General features: G+C 39.1%; 1 protein-coding gene across 1 annotated transcript in view; it reads left to right on the forward strand.

Moving 5' to 3' along the window:
* The first annotated feature begins 4,948 nt into the window (after positions 1-4,948).
* BTK (Bruton tyrosine kinase) overlaps positions 4,949-22,616 on the forward strand; it is a 31,527-nt gene continuing 13,859 nt past the window's right edge. Inside the window, exons 1-5 of the mRNA XM_081125602.1 lie at positions 4,949-5,078; positions 13,946-14,116; positions 14,742-14,840; positions 16,882-16,950; positions 18,549-18,630. Of these exons, the coding sequence (XP_080981728.1) occupies positions 13,976-14,116; positions 14,742-14,840; positions 16,882-16,950; positions 18,549-18,630 (391 nt within the window). The 5' untranslated portion in view covers positions 4,949-5,078; positions 13,946-13,975. The remainder of the gene's footprint in view (positions 5,079-13,945; positions 14,117-14,741; positions 14,841-16,881; positions 16,951-18,548; positions 18,631-22,616) is intronic.

The following is a 22,616-nucleotide window of genomic DNA, read 5'->3' on the forward strand; positions in this document are numbered from 1 at the left end:
CTGCAACTATAGCTATAAGTTTCTGCAAGTGACATTGTTTAAAAGTGAGTGAGTAACCTCAGCTACTAAAATCATCCTCCAGGTGGAACAGAGTGAAGAACTATTCAAGGTGGCTAGTATCTGCTCTGGGCTGTGCTCACCTAGCCATTAGAATTCCCGGGGCAAAGAGGGTAGGGAATTCAGGGCAGGCAAAGCCAAGAGGAGGAAGCTTTTATGGAGAGTGAAAAGTTACTTTTCTTATCTTTCTACCAAAACCAAGTTTCAGGAAAAGAACTCTTTGCTGTTTGTTTTTAGTGACGCTTTCTTCCATAAGGTCCTGAGAGTTGTATCAGTCCTTTATCTGTCACTATTAAGCTTTCCAAGGTATCTGTCCAGACCTGCTGGTGTTTTGCTGTCTGTGGTCGCAGGGGTGGGACACTAAAGTGACTGCCTCCAGCACAGATTTCTTTAGCCAGCCAGTACCAACATCATTCTTTATCTAGAAGAACGAAGGCACTGCACCTTTAAACATTTCAGTCTGTTTACTGAGGCACCAGCAAGTCCCAGGGCTAACATGGAACCCTCCCTAGAGGCCATATTGGAGTTAGTTGGGTGTGAAGGTGGATCAAAGGAAGTGTCAGTGGGTGGGTGGAGGAATGAACAAAATGGCAGTGTTTCTTTAAGACTCCTAGAATGCTTCAAATATACAATACAGTATTCTTAACTATAGTCTCTATGCTATACATTACATCCCAGGGACTTGTTTATTTTATAACTGGAAGTTTATGATTTTTTACCCCCTTTCCCCATTTTGCTCACCCACCACCTCACAGCAAGGAGTTTTGGGGAAGAACATCATCTCACCATAGTTACTTTTTTCACTTTTGTTATATATGTATTTATTAGATCATTGGAATATTGATAAATTTTATTAAAAGAGTCATGTGGTGTTTTGCCATTGAAAAAACAAGTTCCTAACTGGGCAAATCATGGCTAGTAGTCATGTCCCAGACCTATAGCTTCCTCAGTAAAGGTCAATCTTTATCTATTATTCTTCTGCATGTAGGATAACATACCTCTCAAATATCAAAGCCCGGCCGGGTGTGACTCAGTGGTTGAGTGTCGACCTAGGACCCAGGTGATCAGGGTTCGATTCCCGGTCAGGGCACAGGCCCCGGTTGCGGGCTCCATCCCCAGTCGGGGGCGTGCAGGACGCAGCAGATCAATGACACCCTCCCATCACTGATGTTTCTCTCTCTCTCTCTCTCTCTCCTTTCCTCTCTCTGAAGTCAATAAAGATATATTAAAAAATAAATAAATAAAATAAAATATCAGAGTAACTTTCTTTTCCAGACCCCTCGAAGGCACAACCACAGGCAGCAGAGCACAAGACCACTAGAGCATGAACAGAACCCTTAATTGTTACCTTGTTCCCCACATATCATCTCTATGTGCTATAAATGTTAATTAACTATCTTGTACCGACCAACATAAAAGAAGTATGTGTTTCTCCATTTTGCTTTTTATCCAATCCTAGAGATTTCCCTGCTTTGCTTTCTCCTTCCTCCTATCGACCACCAATGGATTTCATGTACCTTCCTTACTTTCTCTCCTTTGACTCTAAATGCATAAAAAGAAATACAAAACTGCCATTCTCTGGAGCATTTTCTCAATCCATTGACATCTTGCTTCTGGATATGTCCTCAAAATTGTGGCTCAAATAAAACTTTCCTATAGGTTTGGACATTCTTTTGTTGACATCTGGCAGAAGGCATGCGCTAGTTCAAAAAAGTAAACCTAATAGAGAAAGACTTCAGGGTACTTAAAATGGATTGCCTCATAAAATTCTCACAGTAATTTTAAGAGGTAGGCAGTACTATTATTCTCATCTTACAGATGAGGAAATTGAGGCCATAGACTGGGGTTTTTTATTGAATTTATTGGGGCAACATTGGTTTGCAGGCCATAGGCTGTTTTTAAAAATTGCCAAATGTTAACATATTTAGTGGAGCCAGGATACAAACACAGGTGATCTGACTCCAGAGCCTGGGTTCCCTTACCATTCATTATACAGTATGATTTTTGTGGCCTGGTAATTATAACAGCTAACAATTATTGAGCATTTATTATATGCCAAGCATTTTTCTAACTGTCTTATATACTACTTCTTTTAATCCTAACAACCCACACAGTTTATACTATTATTTGTATTTAACAGGTGAGGAAACTGAGGCACAAGAGACATTAAATTTGCTTACTCAAAGTCACACACATGGTTATTTTGTAGAGCTGGAATTTGATCCCCAGGTAGTCTAATACTACAGCCTTGCACTTAATCACAACATCATGTAGGGGAAGCAGAGGCATCTGCAGGGTAGAGGAGGATGGGAAGAGAAAATTGGGTAGGGACGCAGGAGGAGGTGCCAGTGGATTAGGGGCTGAGGAACTATGAGAGCCTATGGTCTTCTGCTTGCATAACCCTCCAGGAACACCCATGAGTCCCGAACTGACTCTCTGATCATCCCATTCCCTTTTTGCTAGATGATCCCTGGGAATAAGACAATGAAAACATTACCACTGCTTGCTATGTTTCTTAACTTTCTTTGCCAAACAGCCAGCCTATAGTCTCACAACATTTTCTTCTCTCCAAGTTCTTCTTAGGCAGTCTCACTGGACTTTGAGGAGTTTCTAGAGGTTTTAGATATTAACATGGAAATATGAAGATGGTAAACATGGCTTCTCTTAGTTCTTTCTATCACACTTTGTATAACATGGTTTTTGGTTTCCATTCCCTTCACCAATCTTGGTGTCTGTTTTGGACATGTTCCTGCTCATTAATTTTCCCTAAGATGAGGCAGTAAAAACTGAACACAGGATTCTAGATATGGCCTTGCCTTGCAGAGTAGGTGGCCTGTTCACATTCCTCTGCAAGAAAGCCTAATATCACCTTGTAATTTCTGGCAGCCATGTTATTGACATGACATTTCTCTCAATTACTATCAGCAAAAGCTTCTGAACCATTTTGACAAGTGCTACTGCTGCCCCACTTTCACTTGGGTCATTTGAAGTTCAGTGTTGGCGCCCAATTATAGGATGTGGCACTTAGCCCTAGTAAAATACACTTTGTTGAATTTGGCTTATCACATCAGGTGATCAAGATCTTTTGGGAAACTGCTTTGGTTTTCTCACCCCCTCTAGCTCACAACAGCCTCACACCATTCACTGATTAGCTAGGCTACTTTCTATAGAATCCTCAAAAGTCATTAATAAAAATGTTGAACATGATAGCACCAAGCACAGAACCTTATATTACATTGTGAATCATTTGAGGCAACACTAGGCCATTTATTTGCACTGTTCAGGTGCAGTCCTGTCTATCTAGCCAAGTGTGTTAGAGGAATGCTTGTGGGCAGAAGGTTAAGAATCTAGGTTTACTTTCCCCTTTCCCTTATCCTGTTCTCTCTTGTCCAGATCCCCCCATTGTATGCCTATCAATCCCCAGTCTTCACCACAAGATGCACCTTGAGAAGGGACAGGACATGTGGCAACAAATAGAATCTGACTGAAGAAAAGGGGAGCAAAGGCAAATGTCTGACCAACTCTCAGGCAGGTGAGAGTTGTTTGGGGGTGACTAGTTGGAAGTATATAAATTGTCAATAAAATAAGAAGATCATACAGCACTTGTCACCCACCTATCTTATGTAGATGTGAGGATTAACCACTGTACTATCCTACAAATGCTTTTTAAATAATGTCCTGTTGACTTAAAAATTCTGACTGACTTCTAGTGGGATCTGTGATCTGTTTTTACATTAGGATATAGTACCTGGGTCAAGTAAACATGGCAGTGCCTGATGTGGTAAGGTGGGCAAGCAGATCAGTCACCAGGGCCTCTGCCACCATCCTAGTCTGCAGCCAGTACTGGCTGTATTTCCTAGGAAAATCTGCTGGAATGTAGGATCGGACTTGGCTGAAGATATGTTCAGGCTTAAGTAACACACCTAAAACACCTAATCTGGTTTATATTTTTATAGGATTAATGAGAAAGGAGTAAATTAGGAGTTAATCCCTGAGGCCGACTCATTAAGGGAGAAAAATTAACATCCACAGAAAATGGGGAAGGTCACAAGTCTTTGTGTGGGCTTACATTTGGACATTTTTATCTGTAGAAAAAATGCTTTCTTAGAAAATGACTCAGCAGGAGGAAGTCTTGTCTCTCTTTCTGTCAGGCTCTGTACTTTGGGGTCCCTTCGTGAGCACTCTCCATCTTTCATTGTTGAATTTAACTGTGTGACCCAAGTCTCCTCTGCCTTGGAGGACATGAGACTCTAAAGCAGGGGTGGGGAAACTTTTTTCTGCCAAGGGCCATTTGGATATTTATAACATCATTCAAGGGCCATACAAAATTATCAACTTAAAAATTAGCTATGAAAAAAGCTCCTAGATTTATTGAATTCCCACCTGTGGTTGCCTTGGCAGGGCCAGACTAAATGATTTCATGGGCCGTGTATACATATACACACAGGGCCTGAGGGCCGGACATTCCCCTCCCCTACAAGGCACTCTTCCCCTTTAGTCCCTTTGTTTTATCTTTGTGGATCTGCATTTCTCTTCTTACTCCTGTAAGTCTCCACTCCCTCTGCTGGCCATCTCCATAGTCCTTTAGGTATGTTGTCCCTTTACCTTAAGGAGGTGGGCCTGACGACCTGTCTGCTCAACCGAGCCCCATCTAGAGTCTCAGTGGTGCCTGTAATGTTGAGAAAGGTTCTTTCAGAGGGGACTGAAGATAGAAGTGTCAGAGGTCCCAAGCAAATGAAGGGCGGAGACAGCTGGGGTGGGGGGGTGTAGAATAGGGACAGCAGCAAGGAACCAGATACCATGCTGCTGAGAAGAAGAAAAAAAAGGCATTGGTTTAAGTCAGGAAACAAAAAAAGGGAACTGAGTGGCTGTGAAAGGGTGGGGTTTGCTCAGACTGTCCTTCCTCTCTGGACTGTAAGAATATGTCTCCAGGACCAGTGCCTTCTGAGATCGAGTCCCACCTTCAAAGTCCTGGCATCTCAATGCATCTGGGAAGCTACCTGCATTAAGTCAGGACTGAGGTGGGTCTGGGGCATGGCAGGGGCTGGGTAGCAGCACAAGTACCTTTTGTGGGACCCCTGAAGGCCAGAGAGAAAGCGTGGCTGGTGCCATATAGTCGGCTGGCAGAGGAGGCTGACTGAGGGTGGGAATGTCATCAGCATAAGGCCCTGGCAGTCCCTTCCGATGAACAGACTGTAAGGGTCTTTTCTGAGGAGGGTTGTGGGGGAACAGGAAAAGAAAAAAGTGACATGAGGTGATCATCCGAACAGGTAGCAAATGTTGTAAAGGGGCACCTGTGCAAAACTTGGCTGAAAAGTAATATTATCGGTGGCAGTAGGATAAAAATAAGCCCTTTGGTCAAATATTGCTCGAAGACCCAAAATGTGTACTTGTGTCATTGAGACCCTTAGAGGAAAAAATTTTAAGAGGTAGATTATCTGACAAAACAGTAAAAGCTCACATGCCACAATAGGCCATTGACCTTTGTAAGCTGGGGAAAGTCACCAGCTAAACCAAGGTTTAGGTAAGCTACCTGCCTTAGGCAGCATGGGGCGAATGTTACCAAGCTTAGAGATGGCTTGTTGGATGGATTGTGTGCACCAACCTCGTGGTAATAGTGGGGAAAGAGACTGGGCCTGAAGAAAGCAGCCTCAGCCTCAGCCTCGGCCCAGACTGTGTGGCCAACCCCTGAGGTTTTTCCTACTACTATTGCCTGCCATGTGCACTGCTTTCTTTTCTCTTGTCTTCATCATTTCTCTTCTTTCCTCTCCCTTCCTCCTCTCCATCGCCCTTCTCCCCTCCTCCTTCTTTCTCTACCTGTAGCCCCTCTTTTTTATTCTCTCCTTTATTTTGTTCATTACCACATCCCCTGGAACAGAGTTAGCACTTAATAAATAATTGTTGAATTGCTTTTCTTGCCCCTTTTCTCCCGTGCTCTTTTCCCTTTCTACTTACTTTCCTAATACCTTCCCCGTAGGATTGTTGAGATTCAGAAGTGCGTTACAATATATAAAGCAGTCAAAATAGGGTCTGCATTAGTAAGTGCTAATATCTAGTGTTTACTATTATTTTTATTCTGCCTGAAATTTGCCATTGTCCCCTGAAAGCATGCCTAGAGCAAATGGTGTGGCATTTAGAACAAAAGGGATTGCTGTCCCTGACCAAGACATCCTTGGATGTGCTGCTGAACTTCCAAAAGGAATCCCAGTCCAGTTTCCAGGCCACCCAGCTCTCCAAGCTCCAAATCTCTATCACACGCTGTACATTCCCAGTGGCAAGGCGGTAACAAAAACTCAGAGGCAAGGGCCTACCAGCTCAAGGGCTGTCCTCTGTACTGTTAGTTGTGCTCTAGTTCTGCTCCTTCCTTCATTTTGCATGCCAAGCCTCTGAACCAAGGGTGCTAGAGCCTTTTTTGGAGCCTCAGTTATATGATAAAACAATGTCACCCTCCACATAAGCCACAAAATGCAAATACTCATGGAACCTAAAGCATTCTACCGAAACAGAATCCCTTAAGGCTAGCCCTATCTGCTCTATTCTGACCCCTTTTGTATTCAGACTATTTAAACTATATGCTTGTGTTAAAGCCCAAATTCCTGTTGCTTATGTCTAGTGATGTGTTTGTTTAGAATCCTTTTGATGAGAACTAGTACAACTTTCCACTCACTTCTAGGATCTTGGCACAATTTTAATCTGTTTTCTTTAAATACATTTTTTATTGATTTTAGAGAGAGAGGAAGGGAGAGAGATACAGAGAAACATCAATGAGAGAAACATTGATCGGCTGCCTCCTGCACACCTCCTACTGGGGATTGAGCCCACAACCTGGGCATGTGCCCTGACCGGGAATCAAACTGGGGACCTCCTGGTTCATGGGTCGATGCTCAACCACTGAGACACCAGCTGGGCTCTTGGCACAATTTTTAAATTAACATCACTATGATTTACTATTTCCATTTGAGCAAATTTCCTACAGAGTTTCCTTTCAGTGGACTAGATCTATACCAGGAAGTGACTTAGGTATAAGGACTTAGGTATAAGAAACTGGTTTCGGTAGAATGCTTTAGTTTGGGTGTTTTCCACAGAGTCCATAGATATCTGCTGCTTTTCACCCAAAGATGCCAAGATCTGATTTCTAACTCCTGGGAATAAGAGAGAGCTAGAATTTTCAGCGAGGCAGTGCTCAACAAGAAGCTAGAGACAGACCTTGACCTAATTCACTCCAAAGCTGCTTGGTTATGCAAATAAAGCCATCAGGGAGGGAGAGAGAGAACTCCTCTGAGGACCCTGAAACAAATGGGGCCACGTGTAACTTTCAGTTTCTATGGAGGTTCATGTGCACTGACTGAGGGTGTTCAGAGAGCATTGGAAACACAAGCCTTAATTTCAGGCGTTCCATCTCACTCTCTGAGAGCCATCACCAGAAGCCCTTAGGATTAATGTTGGTCATCTGAACCTAAAGGAGTAGCTCATCTTACTGCCTTGCCTCCCTGAAAAGGAAATGAACTATAGTCTATTAGCTCATTCCTAGAAGAAGGCAATTCTAAGGAGTCAAGATAAGTTAAATTTTAGACAAGTTGAAAGTTGGAATATAATGGAGTTTTAAGATCATTGGCTCAATGAGAAAACAGATTAGTTTGCAATAAAAATAGTAAAAAATGATCAATAAAAATGGAGCAGAAAAGAGGCAAAAGTAGGGGAAAGAAGGCTCTTAAAAACTCCTAATGGGAATAGAAATTAGTACAATATTTCTGGAAACTGTTTTTTCAATATGTTTCAAAATGCAAAATGCACATACTTTTGACTTGGTAAATGATGCTTATTTAGAGATCCCAGTATCATAGGAAAATAATCAGGATTAATGTTAAATAAGAACTTTATATATTTGGGGGAAAGTTGTATTGGATGGATGGATAGATAGATAGATAGGTAATGTTAAGAAAAATAAGCAAACTACAAATAGTATGTGTAATATGATCTTAAATATAAGAAAAATGCACCAAAAAAATGAAAGGTAATATGCCCAAATAATAATGCATCTGGATAATGGGCTTATAATTGATGCTTTCTTTTTAATATTCCTATAATTGAAACATTTTCGATGGTGAACATATGTTATTTTGATATGAAAGAAAAATAAAATGTTTAAACCAGGGAAAACAAAAACTGAAAAAAAAGCCAAAGGAGCACACAAGTCCAGAGTGAAAAATGGACCCTCCAGCAGTCACCCTCAATCTGATGCTGAGTGTAAATTTGTGGATTGGTTCTCCTTTCATCATCACTTGGCCAGAATCTACTGTTTCTGGTGTGGGGCAGAAGAAATGATGAATTCCAGAGACCCAGAAGTTTCCAAAACCACAGAAGAAAATGTAAAATGTTAACGTGAAATGCTAAAGAAGAACCAGAACCCTGAGACCTCTTAGAAATGACTACAGCAGATGAGAATTTCCCTAGTTAGCATGCAGCCAGAAATCTGATTCTGTCTGGAAGTCTTCACCATAAATTTGGTTACCTGTAGCTGTAACCATGAAGTTTATCATCAAATAATTAAGTTTCACTAGGACCTGAATAGAGCTTTTTTGGGAACTTAACAACAGTAATTAAGTTTCTTTGTTGCTATGGTTATGATATTTTAAAGAAGACTTCTCTTCTGGTTCTAGGGCCAGGACATTCTCAATTAAAATCTCAATCAGAACCTGAAAGATGCTTCTTGGGACTGAGAAGAGATTTTTTGTACGCTAAATTTGGTCCATCGATTATACTCTAATTAGAGATAGTTGATAGATAATTCTATCAGATTTCATAGTACAGCATTGGGAAGATAGAAGTAAGGAGGGAATGAGGGATAACACAAAGTGTATAGTCCAATAGATAAGCCGGACTTGGGTTTGCCACTGTGTCTGAATAAGCGAGAATTCATTTTGAGAGTGGAAAATTATGTCATGTGTACAATAATGTTCATGGCAGCATTGCTTATAATTGAAAACAATCAACTTCCGTATCCACTAATAGGAGAATGGATAAAATGTGATGTAGTCATCATATAGAATATTTTTCACATATAAAAGTGAATTAAAATGGGTGAGAAAGGTGAAGGGATTAAGAAATATGACACATAAACACAGACAACAGTATGGTGATAGCTAGAGGAAAAGAAGGGTGGGGGGAGGTAGAAGAGGGCAAAGTGGGGGTAAATGGGGACGAAAAGAGACTTGACTTTAGGTGGTGAGCGCACGATGCAGTGTGCAGATGATATGTTATTGAGTTGTACACTTGAAACCTGTATGGTTTTATTAGCCAATGTCACCCCAATAAATTCAATTAAAAATTTTAAAAATGTATGAACTAGAGTTACCAAGATAAATAAATCTTAAAACATTACATTAAGAAAGAAAGCAAATTGTCAAAGAATATATACCACTTTTATATAAAAATGTTGAGCATGCAAAGCAATACTGAATATCTTTTATGAATACTTTCATATATGGTAATAATATAAAAACATGCCTAGGAATGACAAACATCATAGTCAAGATACTGTTAACCTCTAAGGAAGAAGGAGACGGATTGTGGAGGAGACACAAGAAGGTTTTTACTCTATGGACAGTATCATATTTCTTTTCTTTTTTGTAATTCACGGGGTGATGTTGTTTCACATAACCATACAGATTTCAAGTGTAAAACTCAGTAAAATATTATCTGCACACTGCTTACTTATGCTCATCATCCCTAGCAAAGTCTCTTCCTGTCTCCATTCCCCCCTACCCACTTGCCCACCTCCGGAAACAATTACGGCACAATGTTAGGACTCCGTAGAACTAAGTGGTGAGTACATGAGTGTAATGTTATTCTCTGTACTTTTGTCTATTTGCAATACTTCATAATATAAAAGAAAGTTCAAAGTTTTACATCCACAGTAAGCGATAACAACCCAAGGGACAAAAAAGTGGGCATTCCACCTAACCCCAGAGCTTTTATCCCATGAACAATGAAAAGGAAACAGTGAGTGACTCTAGGAATCCACCAGTTAGGATCTCCCTGTGGAAGATTTAAAGGAAAATGTAAGAAAACCTGGAGGGACTGAAAAGAATCCTCATGTGGGAAAAAGTACAATTGATAGTTAACAAGGACAAATCATCTTTTCCAGACTGGAAGACTATTACAGAGGAAAGTGCTCCACAATCCTCTTATCCCCTGTACTTACACCATTTCCTCTTATGCCAAATGTTCCTGGAAGATGAAAAGGGGTCTGTCCCAACTGCTTTTTGATGATAGCCATGGGAAATGACAGGATACTGATGTAGATGGCATCACACCTCAGTGAAGACAAAAACAAACAAACAAACAAAAAAACAAACAAAAACAAAACAAAAACAATCCCTCTGTGGGGCAATGAAGTACCACAGAAACAGCTTGGATTGTAGAGTATAAATGGTTGAGGTTGGGCAATCACATAATCTCCATGAGCCTCATTTTTCTCACCTGTTTGTTGTGAGGAATAAATAAAATAATGCGTGTAAAATGCCTGACAAATAGACTGCACTGAAACAGGAGGAGATCCCTTCCATTTCTCTGAGGATAAAAGGGAATGGCCAAAATCTTGCTGGGCAATTAAGTAATGCTCTAAAGGAGAAATAAAGAGAAAGCACCGCTTTTTGGATGTTCTGGCTAAGTAGTTATTTGAACTATGAATAACTGGTTATTTCTAACTAGCATCTTCTGGACTCTTCCCAATCATAGACAGGCTATTAAGTTTTCTGAATTTTGCTCTGGTGTTGTCCCTAATACTGTTTTATCTTAATATGAGTAAAGGTAGGAGCCAAGGGCAATTTAGTTTACTGATCCTGTGAGTGCTATATATATTAATTCCTTGCCATACTGCAGTCTGTAAGATGGCTGAACTCCTTCTGAATTCTGCTGCTCCATAGGGAGCTGGGAGGAGGCAAAAGAAGGCCACATGAAAATCCTTGCATTTGTAGTTTAATAAAGAGTACATTATAATGTTGGAATTCTATATTTTAAATGAAGAGCTCTGTCTTTCTATTATTTTTCCTCCTCCTCTGTCTTTCTCTATATGAACAACAGTGTCTGTAACATTCATGTTATTTCTACTTACATCCCCTGAGTGAAGTGCAGGGTCAGCTCTCACGGTGCATCTTTTGTGGTCAAATAGACTCTGTAGGGTTCTGAAATTGCTAGAAAAAAATTTAGGACCTGCTACAATACATATCCAAAGAGACTCCACAAGTTCTCTCAAACACACAGTGTCCATTACATACCAACCTTCAGGAAGTCATAAAGATGGAGACCTTTCCTTTCACATAATTGCTGGATGAACCAGTGGTGACTAAGGAAAAACTGCCACATTTTCAAGCTGCATTTCCAGACTGGATCACAAGGAAATAGAAGAGCAGTCAAAGAAAGGGTAAACAGGCCATGGAAATCCTGGTAATCCCCTGGCTCAATGATCTAGAGGGTACAGGCCATTTCACCCCTTGTTCTCGCAGGGGCGATGGCTAGTGAGAGGCCTACTTACTTCCTCATACTTAGACCAACACTAAACCCTACCCCAACACAGACACTTGAAAGAGAGGAAGGCTCCCTCTTGTACAAACTGGATTTGTTCTAAAAATGAAAAAGAGCAGAGGCAGCTTCCAGAAGGACCTGTCTTATAGGAAATAAAAGCAGAGACCAAGACTGAAGCAGATATTGGGTCTGAACAGGGAGTGTATTTACCAAGAGTTGGCAACAAAACCAAAGACAAAATGCTGGATGTGCTTTACTCAGCTTTAAAAAAAAAAAAGCATAACCAGACATTGTTTGTTGCAAAGCTTCAGATCCAATTTACTGGCTATGCTACTCAATTTCTTTAGGATTTTATTTTGTCTAATGTAATTTTAGTCTTTGATTGTGAAGAGGTACTTAATTAGAATTCATCATGGGAACAAATGTGATATTACAGGGATCTCCATGAGTTAAGATTATTATTCGTTGGTTACCACTACTTCTGTGTAAATAAATAATTTTAATGTTAAAAGAAATCTCTGGGATTTGAGCTGAATGTGAATGTTAGAAAGGACTCTCATTGGTTGTAAACTCTTTAGAGTTTGTCATTCCTCTGAGAGACCATTTATTTATTTATTTATTTATTATTTTTATTTTTGTTTAAAATATTACAGATGTCCCTTTTTCTCCCCAATGACCCGTTCCACCCCGTCCCTACCCCCTCCCCAGTCCCTCTCCCCACCATTGTCCGTGTATGCATATAAATTCTTTGGTTACTTTCGCCCCCTCCCCCACCCGCCCTCCTCCATCCCTCTGACATTCGTCAGTCTCATCTATGCTTCCATGTCATTGAATCTATTCTGTTCATCAGTTTATTAAGTTCTTTAGATTCCACGTATAAGCGAGATCGGTGATGTTTGTCTTTCGCTGCCTGGCTTATTTCACTTAGCTTAAACCAGGGAGTCAGAGAAGAGAGGTGTGGGGAAAGGTTTGCTTCTTTGTCCTTTTTTTTCTTTCTGAAAGATTATTTACAAACCATGAACTAATCCACCCCCAGAAGCCAATGGCATCCACAGACCAGATCATTCTGAATATCCCTGCTGTTCCTTTAACCTACTTTTGTCTCCCGAGTATGATAATAAACTTTCCTACATCACAGAAAGGTGTGGAGACCCTCAGGCTTCAATAACAACCACCCCCTTGCTTTCCGGTGCTTTATAAGCAGAAAACCTGCTGACTATTTATTCTGCTACCCTAGTGCCACCAAAAGCATAAGGAGTTTAGTTTTAAAACTAAATCCCCCCAGAAAAAAACCCACCACAAAACAAACTTGAGAAGGAGTGGTGACTTTTTCCCCCCAGTATTTAATTAGTGTTCTGTTTTTGTGACGGTATTTATATTTTCACTTTATATTTCTAATGAAGGTTTGGAATTCATAATATAAGATCTTGCATAAACTTTAAGTGAATAACTGATATGAAGTGTTGTTTTATGTGAATTAAAAAATGGTGACTTTTTGTAACTTTCTTTGCCTTTCTGTATTTCAGTTATCTAAACTGAACCTTTTTGGGGTTCTGTAAGTTTGGAGAGGCTAAACAAGTTACTTTTTATAAATGATAAGAGATGTCATTCATAAGAGTAGGATGATTATATTATTTTTGCATGGTGCTGTTTAAGAACTAATCTAAGCAAAAAGGTGGGGGAGAGCCAAAAAAACAAAGACAACTCCCTCCCCCAAAATTGTTTTTTAATTTTAGAACAAAGCTTCTTTTATTTGTAGCTCTGTCAGTGGGTGATGGGCAAAATCGGTTGGGTGGCAGTTAGTATTCATCCATAATTGCAGGTGCAGCCTCTATATCCTTATTAGACCCCTTGTATAGACTCCAGTAGGGCAATGTTTGAAAAATTACATTCACCATCTAGGAAACTGGGAACTGAAAGTCCAATATCTGCCTCGGTGGAGTTCTGGCACCTGCATTATCTCTTTGGGGGATATCAGAGTCAACAGCTGCACAGAGACTTTTGCTGTTCATAGATTCTGCACTTATCATAAAAGAGTGGTTAGTATATAATTGCCTCTAGACATTACCAAGCACACAGGTACATGTCATTTGACATCCAGAGCATTTCCTTGCCTTATACAAGACCTCAGTTTATATGAGCTTACAATGTAGAAGCAATCTCCCCAATACAATGTGCATCTATTATGCCTGAAAATTGACAGAGATGGGGGGCTGTGGAAGGAGGACATCAGGGTAGGAAGAAGGTCCTTTGTTAGCTTTGCAAGTTTCTCTTCCATTTGAAACTAGGTGTCTAAGCTGAGGGGGTACCAGGAGGGATGAGAATTCATGTGCTGGTTGTCAAGAACTTTCATTATCAACAGCACACAAGTGAGCTCCAGAAGGACAAAGCTATGGCTACAGTGATGTTGGAGAGCATCTTTCTGAAGCGATCCCAGCAGAAAAAGAAAACATCACCTTTAAACTTCAAGAAACGCCTCTTTCTCTTGACCGCGCACAAACTTTCCTACTATGAGTATGATTTTGAACGTGGGGTAAGTTTCTCTGCTGTGAAACCTGAGTATCAAGGACTTGGCCTTAGATCTTCATTGGGGAAGAGGTAGAGGCTTTTTGGTTGGAGGAGAAAGGTGGGAGGGACTTAAGTACATTTTAAACTCAGCAAAATCTTTCCTAGCCTAGAATTAGCTAAAGCCATGTGGAAACAAAAATTCAAAGGTGCTAAGAAGCCGTGGGGGAAATCTTACCACGGTATCTTGCGATTGGTGAGCACTCATTAAATGATTGTTGAGAATGAAATCCAAGACTTGAAAATTGCTTCCTTATTTTTTTGTTATAAAAGCACACAGTCATCCACTCTTCCATAGTATTTGCCTTCCCTCTGGTAGTAAAAAAAAAAAAAAAAAGGTGAAATTAATAGATCTGGAAGTTGTTGTTTTTTCAAAATGACATGCCCTGATAAAAGTGTGGATATCACCTCACTATGTTGAATGAGTAGATAACAAAATCTAATCATCTGGTTGCTTAATTGCTCTTTTTTTCCTTTTTTTTGAATTTATTGGGGTGACACTGGTAAACAAAATTATGCAGGTTTCAGGTGTGCAATTCCACAACACATCATCTGTACTCTTTCTCCATTTTCTTCCTCATTCTCTTTCTCAGAGAAGAGGCAGTAAGAAGGGTTCAATAGATGTTGAGAAGATCACCTGCGTTGAAACAGTGGTTCCTGAAAAAAATCCTCCTCCTGAAAGACAGATTCCGGTAAGTAAAGACCATTGGGAGGGTGGGGGAGCAGTTAAGAAACTTGGAACACTTCAATTTTCTGTAAAAAACAAAACAAAACAAAACAAAAACAACTGGTGAGGCTGTGCAATGTGGAATACAAAAAAAGCTTTATAAAATTCTTCACTCTGCCATGCATTGATTCTGCCGAGTCTCAGCATCTTTCTCCCATATGCAAAACAATTCCTGTACCCTGGAAAATTTGTAACACAGATTTCAAGATGGCATCATATCAAGTTTTAAAACTGATCAGAGATGATTGGTTTTACTCCCTTGGTTACCAGGATCAGATTTACAAGCTTGCGTTAGTCTGAAAGCCAAAATCCTAGGGCTGTGAATCAGATAAGATTTTTTAAATAGCTCACTTATTATTCTCTCATTCCCATAGCCTCTTCTCATAGCATACCACCTACTGAGTTAATTTTTAAATGTCATTTATTTTTTCCAGATTACAAGAGTAATGAATATTTATTATAGAAACTCTTGAAAATATAAAAAAGCACAAAAAAAGAAAAAATCATGTATAATCCCCATCATCCAGCTAAAACAACTATTAACATGTTGGTGTATGTTTTTCTTCACTAGCAACATATACACCCACACTAATATGTGTTATATATTTAAAACATAGAATCATACTACACATTTTTCTTCGCAACCTACATTTTCAGTTTAATAATATATGAAAACTTTACTCAATGGCAATAGATACTCTTTAATAACATAAGTTTTATGACTGCATAGTATTCCTTATCATGGATATATTGTATTGTAATTTGTTTCCAAATACTTGACATTTTAAACCATGTTGGAGACCACAGTTCAATTCCAGTCAGGGCACATACTAGGGTTTCAGGCTTGATCCCCAGTCGGGGGCATGCAGGAGGCAGCCTGATCAATGATTCTCTCTCATCATTGATGTTTCTATCCCTCTCCTTCTTTCCCTTCCTTTCTCTGAAATCAATAAAAATATATTTAAAAAATAAAAAAATAAACCATGTTGAAGGACCATCCTTGCATACATCTTTAAGTACTTTTGTTATTTTCTTTTAATAACTTCCTAGAAGTAAAATTTTGTTTTCTCTTTATGAGATCTATGCACTTTGGTTATATTTATCTTTTTATTCTATTTTGTTTTCTAAAAGTGGAACTTGAATTTAATATACTCCTACAACTATGTATGAGAATATCTATTTCTCTACATTTGTTTCAATACCAGATATTTTAAATGTTTGTTAATTTGGCAGCCAAGAAAAATGGTATTTCATTGCTGCTTTATTTCACTATTTTTTTGTTGCTCATAAGGTTGAACAATTATATGACTACAGCTTACTTATATTTTTCCATTTGCAAATTGCCTGTTAATTTTTTGCCCATTTAATATTTCTATTAAAATATTTACCTTAATCCTAGTACTTTTAAAGGGATCTTTATATATTAAGAATATTAAGCATTTAACTGTAATATATGTTGAAATTATTTTTCCAGATTTTCATTTATCTGTGAATTATGTTTACGGTGTTTTTACCATACCAGGTTTTAAAGTCTATGTCATTAAAATAGTTCACCTTCTTCTTAGTGGTTCTTTTACCATTATATTAGAAAGGACTTGTCTCCCACAAGATTATATAGTCAGTTGTTTTTTTTCTCAGTCATTCACAGTTTCATTTTCTATATTAAGCTCTTGAATCCATCCAGAATTTACTTTGGTGTATGGTATGAAATGGCTACCTAACTCCTCCCACTATCACCAATATTAGTGGTTAAATGTCCCAGTATCATTTATTGAGTAAAATCCCTTTCCACAATGATTTGAGATGCCTGAGGTTTTTTTGAATGAGTATGTGCTGGATCCTATGGATATGTGTCCTTACTGGGTTATAGGAAGCTGTCACTAAGAATCTGCATTGTCTGTGCAGGAGAGCCTTCTGGACTTACTGCAAAGAGCTCACAGTACCAAAGAAAATCCAGGAAAGAACAGTGCATCAACCAATAACCATGATGTCTTCTTTCATTACAGAGAAGGGGTGAAGAGTCTGGTGAAATGGAGCAGATCTCAATAATTGAAAGGTTCCCTTACCCCTTCCAGGTGAGGTATTTTGTCTCACCAGCTCTCAAAGGGACCTGTAATGTAATAATTAGGAATGGGATGTGGGGCAAAGGGAAGGATACTAAGTCCTAGGAAACAAAAGATGAGGTGAACAAGGAAGCTGCACTGAGAAATGAGACTGGCATGATATATGAGTGTTTGCTTTTCTGTTTTCCCATTCTAACATAGTTTATTTTAGTCTCTACACCTCAAAGACTCCATAATGGCATTACTTTTATTGTGGTGTATCTTGTGTATGATAACTGCATTGAGAAAGATGTGCTGTTTGTCGAGTGAGCATTTCACTTCCTTCTGGTTCTGCATATCTGTCTAATGGTGGTCATGTGGGTTGAAAAGTCAGAAAAGGGGAGGGGAGGAGTATTAGGAAGTTCAGTATGGGGAAGGCTTATTAGACTTATACTTAAACTTAAATTCTATTCTAGTCTGGGATAACTGAAGAACCATAGATATGTTTGGTAGCTGCATCGTAAGTCATAAAGGAGAACAAGATATTTGATCTTCAATTTGGCTTGCTTATGTCCTGAGAACTCTGTAGTCCACTTGTGAATATAGCAGCCTCTGCAACAGTGAAAGCCAGAAAAGGAAGTGGAAAGTCTCAGGGGAGGGGGCTTTAGGTCATGGATTGATGAGCACAGCAAGACTAACAAGCGAAAAGAAAAATGTAAAAGGATCTTGTTGATGTCCTTGACTGTATCAAAGTTTATAAAATTTGTGAAGGAGGAGTGCTTTAGACATAGTTTTGCTACCATTGTGTTTCAACAAAGATGATGTTGTTTGGCTGGGCTACTAGAAAAAGCTAAGCAGCAGATAATTTAAAATTAATTTACATTTGACTTTAGAATCTACTATGTGAGGTCTATTAAGTCTGTGAAACATCTAATATGTTTTTATACACCTCTACAACAGCTACCACAGTGAGGTGTTAAAAAAAAATTTGACTCTTTGACTTGATGATAGTGCTTAACATATACTTTACTCTTTTTGAAGTAGATTTGTGGTTCCATGTTTGGTTTACTTTGGCTAATATTGGCAAGGGGAGGCCACAGGCAGTGAGGGGTAAATTAGTCATGAGTTAAAATTTGGCTCCATATTATCCAAGTGAATAATTCATATGTACTAACCAAGAGTTAAAATTTGGTTCCATATTATCCAAGTGAATAATTCATATGTACTAACCAAGACTTAAGTTATATAAATCATTACTTCAATTCTTTATACAAGCTCAGAGCTTAATAGGATCATAAAATAACCTTTGTTGGGTAAGTGAAAATCCTGTCTCCAACATGGGCTAAGGGAAACATTATGATCTAAATTTACTCACAAATTGAAACATAAGTCAAGAAAATCTAGTAGTCAATAAGCTAAGACCTTGTAAGTCCTACATCCCTGGATATGAATTGCTTGTGGATTCCACAGATAACTCACATGACCTCGGCCCAGCTGCTGACTGTAGACCCTGCCTTTATTTGTTTTCCACTATGAATATACAAAGCTATAATTTAAGATTAGCTGTGTCAAGGTCTTCCTTCTTTTATTCTGAATCCTAATTGCTAAATTCTGTGTGTCCATTGTCCCAGGTTGTATATGATGAAGGGCCTCTCTATGTCTTCTCCCCAACAGAAGAACTTAGGAAACGTTGGATTCATCAGCTCAAAAATGGTGAGAATTATTTGGAAAATAAACAAGTTTCCAAAGAAAGAAAGAAGGAAAGGGAGGAAGAAGGGAGGGAGTAAGGGCAAGGGGGGAGATGGAGAGGGAGAGGAGAAAGAGAGAGAGAGAAAGACAGAAGAGAAGAGAAATAAAAGAGAAAGGAAGAGATACCCTGGCTCAGTTGGTTAAGCATCATCCCATGCACCGAGAGGTCACAGGTTCGATTCCCAGGGCACATACCCAGGTTGCAGGCTCGATCCCCATTAGGGGGCGTGAAGGGGACAGTTGATTGATGTTTTTCTCTCTCTCCTTCTCCCTTCCTCTCTCTCTAAAATCAATAAAAACAGCCCTGACTGGTGTGTTAAGTAGTTAGAGCGTCAGCCTTTGGATTGAAGGGTCCCAGGTTTGAACCTTGGTTGCAGGTTCAATTCTCTGCCCCGGTTGGGGCACGTGCAGCAGGCAACCAACTGATGTGTCACTCTCACATCGATGTTTCTCTCTCTCTCTCTCTGTCCCTCCCTTCCACTCTCTCTGAAAAGCAATGGGAAAAATATCCTCAGGTGAGGATTAATAAAAAAGAAAAAGAAAGAGAGGTGGAAGGGAAGGAAGGAGAAAGAGAAGAGAGGGAGGAAAGCAAGGAGGGGGAGAAGAAGAGGAAGAGAAAAAAATAATTTTTCCAATATTAGTGATGCAGTTGAGCTTAATATTCCATCATATGAATAAAAGATCACACCCTAGACTAAGAATTTCAACCCAGTTCCACCACTACGTCTGTAGTGCAATGTTGTAATTGTAGGTACCTTCATTTCTCTATTTATAAAAATGTCCCATTCTTTACACTGATTATAAGGGTGGTGTGGTATGGCATTCAATGGTTATTGCGATATTTTGAATCCTAAGTATGCAATACCTAGTTCCAAAAAAATAGATGATTATGAGAGTGCTTGAAGTCAGAATAGAGAACCTGGTTTCAAGCCCTCTTTCACCACTAATAAGCAAAGTGATCTCTGGCAAGTAGGTCAATAAGCTTCTTTGAGGCTTGGTTTCTTCTTCTGAATTTTGAGTAATAATGATGCCTGCCATACCCACCTCCAAGTTTGTCCTAAGGATTAAATGATGTAATATATGTGAAAGCATGTGAAAAACTGTAAAACACTATATATCTTCATTGCAGATAAATATTTTTCAAGGAATTATTTCATGTTCCTAGCTTTTTTTTAGATCCTCACATCGAAACTTGAACATAGTTTCAGCATTTCATATAGACCATATAGTGTGCTCAGATAAACTTGACAGTAAGTGCTTGTAGCACAGGATGCATGCACACATATTTGTGTGTATATATAGCCACATGTCAAGTGACTGAGAGATTAACTGGTTGAGTTGACATCAGGAAAGGCTGCCTAGAGAAACAGGAAGGATGGCAGACTGATAACAGCATGGTTGGGTTATTGCATGACAGCTCTTTGTCTTAATAACATTTAGATTCTGATACTCGGTAGCTGGCTGCACCAGCTTTGTCCACTCCCTTGAACACAAGTCAATTGGTCAAAATAAAACTTACCAAATTTTTCAAGCTGAAAGAGGAGAGGAGTAAGGAAGAGAAGGGTCATTTGTTGAATTCTTGCTATGTGCCAGACACTGAGCTAAATGCCTTATATTTATTTTCTCGTTTAATTTTTATAGCAACCTTGGATAAAAAACAACAATAATAACTAATGCTTAATGAGCACTTACTAGCTACCAAGCTCTGGGCCAAGTACTTTGAATGTACAAGCTCATTAAATCCTCACAATGAGCTTATGAAGTATGTGGTATTTGCCTGTTTACAGAGAAAGGACTGAGGCTCAAAGAGGCTAAGTAACTTGCTCAAGGGCACACAGCTAGTGAGTGGGGAAGCCTGCATTCTTACCACATCTCTAGGTCTGTATGACTCCAGAGACTAAACTCATAATATAGTTTTATGCTACTTGGTTCTCTAGCTCAGAAATTGCACCTGCTGTTGGGTGCAAGATACAGTCATGTGCTGCATAAGGACATTTTGGCCAACAACAAATTGCATATACAACAGTGATCCCATAAGATTATAATGGAGCTGAAGAATTCTTATAACCCAACTGAAGAATCCTTATAACATCATAATACAATGCATTACTCACGTATTTGTGGTGATGCTGGTGTAACAAGCCTACTTTTATGTGAGCTACCAGTCATATAAAAGTACAGCAATATGATTATGTACAGTACATAATACTTGATAATAAATGACAATGTTACTGCTTTATGTATTTACTATACTATATTTTTATTGTTATATTAGAGTATGGTCTTTCTACTTATAAAAAAATTTGCTGTAAAACATTATGCCATTTTGCACCAGCAGAAGCCTCACACATCTTGCATTTACCACGTTTCTTGTTTGCATCATTTTCTCTTGTGCTTGATTTAATCTGGTTTTGTTTTGTACAGTAACATGCTATACAGACTTGTAGCCTAGGAGCAATAGGCTATACTATAAGCCTAGGTGTGTAGTAGGTTATATCATCTAACTTGGTGTAAGTGCACTCTATCATGTTCACACAATGAAGGAATCACCTAATGACATATTTCTTAGAACATATCCCCATGGTTAAGTGGTGCATGATTGTATTCCAGAGTAAGGCTATGCTGAGTATTACAAATAAGTGATATCTTGCACCACACAGTTCAGTTCTTGGCATGTTTTGAAATAACAGGCCTGCTTTAGCCTTGGGGGTATAAAACAAGCAAATGCTTCAGTAGTGCTTATTATGATTCAGGATCCTCTAAGTTCTTTATATGTATTAACTCATTTTTTTCTTCATGTTAACCATATAAAGCAGTTATTTTTAAAATTTTTTATTTATTGATTTCTGAGAGAGATGAGGCAATTATTTTTATTATCCCGATTTATAGATGAGAAACTGAGGTACAGAGAGATTAAGTAACTTGCCCAAAGGCTCTCCGTAAGTGGCAAGGTCAAGCTTTGAACTCCATTCTCTGAATGAACAGACTATTTTCAAACCAGGGAAATATTTACAGAGGCTGACATAGGAGCTGCAGAGGGCATATCTATTTGTATCCCCTTGTTTCTCCCCACAATGCCTCATACAGTGTCTTGCACACAAAAAGAGACCAATAAATAATTGTGTTAACTGATTTTTCTGTGGGAGTATACAGCCACCACTAACGTATGCTCCACATTGATTGACAGCTAAGGTTTACTTTGGAAATAGGGGAAGGTGGATTTATTAGCTGAGGGAGAAACAAAAGAGAAAAAAATGTGACATGTACAAGTTAGTAACGCCTTTACACTTCAAATATTAATTTCAAACCCAGTTGTAGGTTAGCCCAACAAATATTTATTGAGTGCCTACTATATTCAAAGGATGAGTAATGACCAAGGATAAGCATACCCAACTTGTAAGCTTGATTTATTGACACAGATGTTAACCTTACTATTTTGATTATGCACTACTATTAAAGTTCATTAGATAAGTAAAATTACAATAAAAATGAAGCCAAAACAAGCCAACAAAACACAACCACTTCAGTTGGGTCATTGGTGTGGGTAGGTGCCATTCTGCCTTCTCTTCTCTTATGTTTTACCAAAGGCATTTTTTTTTTTTTCCAGTTGCTTCAGATCTGGGTCTATGTCCTGTTGAACCTGCTTGGGCTGACAACATGAGCCAAAAAGCAAGTGCCTTGCAACAAAGGCCATAGTTGCTTGAGATTTAGATGCAAGTTCTAACAACTCCAGGACAGACCTAGGTGCTAGCAATGCCAATAGTGAGACAGTCTAGGAGCCATAAAAATCCCACTTAGTGATGTTATCCCACTTTAGGGTAAAAAGCACTAATTAAAAATAACTAACATGCCCTGGCCAGTGTGGCTGAGTTGGTTGGGAGTCATCCCATGCACCAAAAAGTTGCTGGTTCGATTCCAGGTCAGGGCACATGCCTGGGTTGCAGGCTTAA

This window comes from Miniopterus schreibersii (genome assembly GCF_964146895.1).
Source record: "Miniopterus schreibersii genome assembly, chromosome: X".
Classification (NCBI taxonomy): Eukaryota; Metazoa; Chordata; class Mammalia; order Chiroptera; family Miniopteridae; genus Miniopterus; species Miniopterus schreibersii.